We start from the raw sequence: 8,978 nt of genomic DNA, 5'->3' as shown, positions 1-8,978 counted from the left end.
CAATCAATCAAAAAAGTTACGTTTACTGTAATTCTGCAAACTGTTAATACATTTCACACACACACGCACGCACACACACACACACACACACACACACACACACACACACACACACACACACACACACACACACACACACACACACACACACACGCACGCACACACACACACACACACACACACACACACACACACACACACACACACACACACACACACACACACACACACACACACACACACACATATCCAAATTTGCAATGTGTGGAGCGCTGGCTTTGCTTTGCCTCCATTTCCCTAAAAGCATTTCGGCAAACGTCATCGTGTTATTGCGGAAGTGCCGAGATTAGTGTAATGTGGATTTTTGACAGTTGCATCCCCTCTCTCTTCACCCTAACGTTAAGACTCAATTGTGCTTTTGTGCCACCGTTGTTATTGTGACAAATATAAATTATGGCAGCTTTAAAATACGCCGGTATGGACGACACTGATAGCGAAGATGAACTGCCTCCTGGATGGGAAGAGAGGTCTACGAAAGACGGATGGGTCTATTATGCAAAGTAAGCGGTGGGCTCAAATTAAGCAGCATAACAGTGACATTAACACAATAATAAGGATCTACTTAGTTAAAAACGTAGTAAAAAAACAGGAACTATAGCATGATGTAGTGTAATAGCCTAGGTTGTGTAATATAGTCTGAGATTGTCTTGAGTTTTACATGGAAGCATGGAAGCACAGGTGTCATTATACGCCACACCAACCGCAATTAAGGCACTATATATTCAGTGTATTGTCCTCACTGGAGGAAATGTGGTCCGTGTGAAACTCGTGGAAAAGTGGAGATGTTTTACAAAATGCACGTTTTCTGCTAGAAGTGAAGTTGAACCTTCAAATGGATATGAAATGAAGATGACAACAGCTGCTGACTAGCTGTACTGAGCTGGCACATACTCCAGTTTTCGTATACTACTAATTATCTGACCCATAGCTCTAATGCCAGACCAGAGCTAGTATAGTACTATAGTACACTAGCTACTAGTACACACGCATGCATCAGCACTACAACTTTGCCGCCACCACTATCTATGGAGGCTGTGCTGTAGCCAGGCTATATAACATTAGCCCCTTTCGGGACCATTTGTTTACCTTTTCTGTAGATCTGGCCCATAGCTCTAATCCAAAGATTAGAGCTATAGACCAGAGCTTGAATTGAAAGAATTTGGAATGTCCCAAATACAGAAAAGTTACAAGGGTCCCGTCCCCAAAGGAGCTATAATAGTGTAATACATGTGGGTTCTAAAAACAGTAGGAATAAATATCAGAACCTGGAAGCACCACAGAGACAACAATGTACATTAATGTACATGAGTGATCTTTGTTAATTATAATGCTCAAAGGTTACAAATAATAATATAATGCTCAAAGGTTATTAATAGAATGATACAAAATACGTATTCAATACAGTGCATTAATCCCAACTAGTAAAACGTAGTCTTAGTGCGTGATGCCGCCCAACTCCCTGGGGAGATGCGTGCTGGACGACGTGGCAATGCGGACAGTGACAGTGTTCAGTCCGAGTCTGTGCGAGCGAGAGCAGCCAGCAACTCGCACTGTAGTAGGTCGGCAGAGCAATGTGAACGTGCACTCTATAAAGTTCCACATATTTATTTTGTATATTTTATGAGGGACAGACCGTAGTCTGACAGGCAATTGGGGGGAAGACATGCAGTAAAGGCCGTCGGGATCGGGAGTCGAACCTGCGGCACACTGCCAGACTGGATTAGCAGCCAAGGTGCCTGGACCACTGAGCCATGGCTCAGGCCCTAAGTGTCTCTTTTATAGTGGCGTCCTACACCTCCCGAACCCAATTTACAGTCACATTCTAATTCGTTCCCTATGGTGCAGAGGATGTCAAACGAAAGGTAAAACGTTGTACCCATAGATCTTAAAAATGTTGTACTCTACAGTCTACATACTCCCTACATCTGTCTTGTGCAGAGGAACTCATTATATTGTTACTGTAGGATTGTGCCCCGTTTTTCAGAAGGCTGCCTGCTGTCACACATAATGGCCCCCTCTCATCACAACTGCATCTTTTAAGTATTTCTCTCTATAGCCTCCATTAGGTTCACTAGACCGGTGCCCGGCTGTAGAGCACTGAGTCGGTAACGATGGAAGTTGGAGATCCATGCCCCACCCGGCTATGCAAATACCTGTTGTACCCGTGTCAGAGTACCAGTTCCACCCGTCTGTCTGTTTCCCTTTTATGTCCATGAATGGATATTTCTGGGTCTGTCTCTCTGTGTCCCTTTATTCCTATATGGAGTTCTGTGTCAGGCATGCCCAAATCTGGAGCTCCATATATGGACCCTGGGCAGGCCTCTGCCCGGGCTCTGGACAGGGCTGTCCAGAGCCCGGGCAGAGGCCTTTTGTCGTGGTTCTGGACAACCGTGGGTCCGACCGACTCAACACCGGGCACTGCACTCCCTGTGGGGGTGTGGAACGTGTACATAACACTTACTTACTGAACATGCAGAGAGGGACCCACAGGGGCAGGTACCCTCACAGTTCTGTACACTCACAGTCGGTGGCCTAATGCATACTAAACTGGGGGTCTATTAAAGACGTTGAGAAGCACTGCATTAACCCCTTTATATAATTAGATGGTCCCATTTTCTTTATTTATCTTATATTGTTTTGGCCAGACACACTGTTAAGAGTTTAGACAATCAGAATTCACCAGTGCTGCTGCAGCAGCTGCCTGGAGGAACCCATGGGTCCCCTCCAGGCAGTGCGAGCTCCCCGGTCTTGTTCACGCTTTAAATGAGTGCATAAACATCCACCCTGACAACTATGTTATGTAATTATCTGACACTGCCATCCTCAGCCTATTGCATAAGGATAAGAGCTCATCCACCTACAGTACATCTCAGAGATACAGTTGTGCAATAGTGTGACAAGCGCCACTATTGTAAGTGTAAGTGGTGTTCACATTAGGGCTGCAACTATCGATTAGTTTGTTAGCGATTATTCTAGAAATAACTTTTTTCAATTAATTGAACAATCAAGATTTAGATACAAGCTTCTTAAAAAGGATTACATTATCTGAATGGATTACGGGTAACATTCAAATAATGTATTAATTCCATACGGCTATTTTTTAAAATATAATAATTTTTGCCTGCCGCGAGCGGGATTCGAACTAACTTATACATGCAAAAATAGATCGAGAGGCGACAGCATAGACCACGACACTACGGAAGCCATACATTTAAACAAGTGTTCCACTGGACTTATATTTTGCAACGAGAGCAGAAAAAAAAAATGAAGAAAGACCTAATCACGGACCGGCCGACGCACATACGGACCGGCCGACGTGAATACTGACCGGCCGACGCACATACGGACCGGCCGACGCACATACGGACCGGCCGACGCACATACGGACCGGCCGACTCACATACGGACCGGCCGACGCACATACGGACCGGCCGACACACATACGGACCGGCCGACGCACATACGGACCGACCGACGCACATACGGACCGGCCGACCCATCGCACCGGCCGGCCGACGTGAAATACGTCGGCCGCTAAAATTGCATTCGGACCGACCGGCCGACCTATAAAAAGACCGGCCGACGGTGCTTAGCGACGGACGGTCGGTCGCAAGAAATGGATTCTGCCCTCCCTCGATTTAAAGATGCTGATCCTCATCCCTCATCCCAGCAGCGGCGGTGGCTCAGGGGTAGAGTGGCCGGATGGCAACCGCAAGGTTGCCAGTTCGAACCAGGGGGGCAGTCAGCCAGATATTTCGTGAAGCCTCATTTGAAATCGGTAGTTCATATAATGGCCTGTTGTGGCGCTGGACTGGACCCAAAAAGCCCCATAGCTCCATAGAGGCCCATGTATTTTGGCCCAACTTCACCTAGACTGTATTACCTTAATAAACATGGTCATGAATACTTTCTTCTTCCAGTCACTAGTTTAAAGTCTCATTTCTAATGTCATAATATTCTTTTTGGAAAATTATGGTCCCATTAATTAAAAAAATGACCATAAAGTCGCGTATGTTCTGAGGGGCGTGGCTACCGTTACAGTCTATGATCGGGATTCCCCTCCCACTCAAGAGTCTTCTCCTCCCACTCGAGTCAAAATAAAAACGGAGAAGAAGGGGGGAAGTCCCGCCTCGTTGTCTGGGCAGCCAATGACCAGCTGGTACAAAACGGAGCCAGCCAATGGCCAGCTGGTACCAAAAGATGGCGACTTACATCAGGAATTAGCATATCATTACAGGCTTCATTTTACGTTCATGTTAGACCCGGGGAACGCTTTGTCCATATTTTTTACAGTCTATGGTTCGAACCCGGCTCCCCCAGAGTTAGTGTCAAAGTGTCCTTGAGCAAGACACTGAACCCCTAATTGCTCCTGATGTGCTGGTTGGTGCCTTGCATGGTTTCCGCTGTCATCAGTGTATGAATGTGTGTGTGTGAACGAGTAAATGTAATGCACTTGGATAAAGCCAAGGCGCTATATAAATGCACCATTTACCATTTATCCCTGCCGCCGTAGACTCTACTGCGAACCGGTCCAGTGAGAGCTGAAGGTCTTGTATCGATGGTGCCATCATGACCACATCATCTGCAAAATGCAGTGAAACAACCCTTAGCTCACCCAGCGATATCGTGGCAGAGAGGGTCTGCCACAATTTCGCCTCGAGATCCTGTCCATGAAAATCACTATTTATTGGTATATTATTTATTAGTATTAGAATTTATTGTGTCTAATTAGGTGCATATGTCTTACTTGTCAAAATGTGTTAGTTTTCACTATCTTTGGCAGTTCCTTGTTGACAGTAATTGTTTTATATGACACTTTTCAGCATTGGAGTTGGACCCAAACATCTGGCATAGTTTAGTGACAATTGTAATCTGACCTTTCCTCACCACTATTTCCTCTGTCTACGTGCAGCCATGATGAGATGAAGACACAGTGGGAGCACCCCAAGACCGGGAAGAAGAAACGCTGTGCTGGAGGTTTGGTTCTTTTTCTGGTTGTTCTCTTCCCCATGTCACCATGCATGTTCCCAAAGCTTTTAGTTGGAGACCCAAAAGAGAAATGTGATGTCTCCCCTGATGAATTACTCATCCCGGGAAGTCTTGAATAGATGGAAAATATTTGTTTTTGTCGCAATCCTTAAAAACGAGCAGACATTAGAGAATTAATTTAAATGAATTGAAAAAGAAAACATCAAACTATATCAGAAATCTGTTTATAAACACCACACTCAGAGTATAATCCAAGTGTCTTGTATCCAGTCTTAAATTCATAACGTAATAAAACAGCACTCACATGTATACAGTATAGGTTTATGTCTGGCCCATTTGCCAATGAGGAATTTGGCGACTGATTTTGAGAAGCATAGTATGATTTTATATTATAAATTATGTGTATGACTCTCAGCTTATGTTTCAGCGTCTGTTGGTATTATGTCACATTTTCTTCAATATACTCTGACATGGTTGAGCATCCAAGTCTTATATACTGTGTGACTGTGTGTCCATTTAGTGGATGCATTGTACTGATTCATACTGACAAAGGGGCATTGATGCCATTTACTGTTTTAAAACAATGTATTTTTATTCCCATAGATTTACCATATGGATGGGAGCAAGAAACCGATGACAAAGGGCAGATCCTCTATGTTGAGTAAGTTTCAGTTTGCTAAATCCTCAAATAGTGCGTTTTATCCACTTCGGTACAAGATAGGGCTGCTAGTCACATCTAGAGTCAGAGTCTAGAGTTCACATATCCAGCGAACCAGTGCAGCGATAGTTCATTGAGACATGGAAGTCAGAAGGTATTTTATAATTCATTCTGCTCCTTTAAATCAGCTGTCTCTCTCCACGTCAACTCCCTTAATTTTAATTTGCTGCCAGCTAACTCACTCACGCCCACAATTCAATCAGGAGGTCCTTTTAAGCAGCCACTACTCTGTGTTCTCTCTGCATGCCAAGCCGACTCAGTGGTTGTTCAGATGTCAGCGTTCAAATTCCCTCCACCTCCCCGGCCTCCTCCCTGTGGCATATTGGACTAGAGGGAGGCAGAGGGTTGGCTCGTCGATCATCTCCATCGATTGTCTTTAATGGTGAACGGGTATGGAGTGTGAAGTATTTAAGCTCAACATTTCTTCCACAGAGGAGACTGATACCTTGGGCCCTATTTTTGTCAGTGCCTTAAACTTATTTTTTTTCTTATTTTTTCCCCACTATTTTGAAAAACATTTTTGAATAGTTCAAATAGCCAATCTACAAGCTCACAACGTGTCGATGTAGATCGAAGGCTGTCCCCGAACATTCGTGGTTCGAACCTTCGCTCATTATGGTTGGCACTCGAATCTTAATTAATGGGCTTGAACCATTCATTTTTTATTTATTATTATAATTCTTTAACTCGAAAATATTTCTCGGCGAGAATGCGATAATGCATAATAAGAGTACTGTGTTCATGATGTGTTTACATGTTACATGTTTAGATGTTATTAATAATCAGGAGGGCACACAGTGTGCATACGTCGTCAAAATGTTTTCTGCACGTTGATCAAAGGCATGCAATGCGCATTTGCGCACCAACAGCTGCTGTTATGTAGAGAAATCCGACAGGCATTCAAAAGGAACTCAAATGTGATGTCCTGTAAGTAGACTTAGAAATAAAACTAGTGTTGACTAATCATTACATGTGGCTCTTATTTTGAAGAGGAAGTTATGCACAGGGAGTCCGTTTCAGTTGTAAACTAGACAAAGTGCCAATCGGCACAGGTCTCCACCAGGGCAGGTCAGGTTGTGGCCTCATGGTGGCGCTATAACAGGCTGTTGAGGAAGATTTGGGCCGGAGGTTCGTGTTGGAGGGATGCAGGTACAATGTTTTTCCATGTGTGCATACATAAGTTGTATACAGATCGATGCAGTTATAGCTAAAAACAGGAATTGGCCTGTTATAGCGCCACCGTGAGGCTGATTTTGAGGAAAAGATTGTGGCATGTCGTCCTCGGCCTAGTGAAAATATGCGTGTATAATTTAACGGAAATTGCACACTGTGTTTGTGATTTGTGGCCTTTTTTCGAAATGGACGAATCGTGTGAGCTTTGGAAGCCAATCTTAGCCAATCAGGATGGAAGATGGGAAATGGTGGCGCTCCGTGTTGATCACATGACTATGGAGATAGTGTATACCGATTTGCGTGAAATTTGGATAAAATCTGAAGGAGTAATAATAGAAAATGTGTTTTACATATGTGGGCCTCCTGGTGGCGCTATAAAGAGCAGATGTGAAAAATTCCAGGCAAAGGTTTTTCCTTGGCCTCTAGGGAGTTGGCATACAAAGTTATCCACAGATCCGTGCAGTTAGAGGTAAAAACACTTTTCGGCCAGTTATAGCGCCACCTTGAGTCTGAGTTGAAATTGTTCATGTGGCATTTCGTCCTCGGCCTAGTGGGAATGTGGGTGCACAATTTCACGGAAATCACGCGATGTGTTCATGATTTGCAGCATTTTGTTTAAAACTGAGCACTCCTGTGAACTTTGGAAGCCAATCTTAACCAATCAGGATGGAGTGTGAGAAATCTGAAAGACCCGTTTCGTTGAATGGCTCTAGAGAGACTGTGTACCAATTTGCGTGATGTTTGGAGAAAATCTGTAGGTGTACTGTGCAAAAACTTGTTTTGCACAAAGCGGCCTCCTGGTGGCGCTATAACAGGCCGTTCTGGAAAGTTTGGGGCAGAGGTTCATCGTTGGCATCCAGGGAGTGTGTGTGCAAAATGTGGCATCGACCGGGTTAACGGTGGCCGAGATTAGCTGCTCACGGACACACGGACGGACGGACGGACGGACGGACGGACACACACACGGACGGACACACGGACGGACGGAGTGCAAAACATACTCTCCCCACATGCCTTCGGCCTGGTGGAGACAATAAGCTACTATGACACTTTCCCAAAGTTACGTGTTCCCCAGCGCCCCCACATCATAGAATAAATTACAAAATCATTCCATTGCTTAATTATTAACTAAAACATTGCACCAGCATACATCGGCTGACATAATTTGGATAGTAGTTTAATTGCACAATCATGTGAAAGATTTGACCATTTTCACGTTGTAGGCTACAGTAACATGTATACAAATGTATAGCCATACAGTACCCAGCACCTTAACACAGCTGTAAAGTGTAACAATTCCCAGTTCACACTGATTAAGCTTGTGCCCTGTTGATTCCCTCAGCCACCTTACCTAGCTGCAGTCGCTGTCCATGGTGCTGAAATATCCCCTCAGCTAGCTTCTCTCCCCATAGAGAATAGCCATATCCACCAGTGGCTCTGGGCCCACAGCTACACACTAATACCAGCAAACAACATTATGATTCAGTTTAAAAAAAATAGGGTCCAATTCACTACGCTGTTTACACCCATATTTTGTGTGTAAAGGAATATAACAAACTTCCCACACATTTTGCGGCGGGCCAGTGGGCCACTCTTTCTCAAGTCTGCTCAGATGCAGACTTACATGGGACCAAAGCTTGCTGTATGCATGTCATTAGAATTCTTTATTCTAGACTACTAACGTGGGAAGTTTGGAAAACTCCTTTACACCCAAAATATGGGTGTAAACAGTCAATTTGGCCCATAATGTTTATTTTATTTTTATTTTTTTCCCACAGTTTTGTTTATTCAAGATTTCAGGGTATACAGTAAATCAAATAATATCACATTTTTTGTTGGAGTTTGTTGATGTGTTTCCTCTTCTGTTATTCTCAGTCACATCAACAAGCGGACCACCTACTTTGACCCGCGTCAGGCATTCACAGTGGAGGATGTTGTGCTGAAGCCAAAGCGTTACGATGGAAACACTTCGGCCTTAGAGATCCTTCAAGGTCGCGACCTCTCTGACAAGGTGGTCCTCATTACCGGGGCAAACTCT

At 44.3% G+C, this 8,978-nt stretch overlaps 1 protein-coding gene across 1 annotated transcript in view; it reads left to right on the top strand.

The window, feature by feature from the left end:
* Window positions 1–362: 362 nt before the first annotated feature.
* wwox (WW domain containing oxidoreductase) overlaps window positions 363–8,978 on the top strand; it is a 219,801-nt gene continuing 211,185 nt past the window's right edge. The window contains exons 1-4 of the mRNA XM_083762371.1: window positions 363–560; window positions 4,973–5,037; window positions 5,653–5,710; window positions 8,816–8,978. The exon at window positions 8,816–8,978 is cut by the window's right edge and continues 7 nt beyond it. Of these exons, the coding sequence (XP_083618497.1) occupies window positions 454–560; window positions 4,973–5,037; window positions 5,653–5,710; window positions 8,816–8,978 (393 nt within the window). The 5' untranslated portion in view covers window positions 363–453. The remainder of the gene's footprint in view (window positions 561–4,972; window positions 5,038–5,652; window positions 5,711–8,815) is intronic.

The sequence above is a fragment of the Protomyctophum parallelum genome (assembly GCF_964188405.1).
Source record: "Protomyctophum parallelum genome assembly, chromosome: 4".
Taxonomy (NCBI): Eukaryota; Metazoa; Chordata; class Actinopteri; order Myctophiformes; family Myctophidae; genus Protomyctophum; species Protomyctophum parallelum.
The sequence above is the reverse complement of the archived record's forward strand: the minus strand, read 5'-3'. Positions and strand labels throughout refer to the sequence as shown.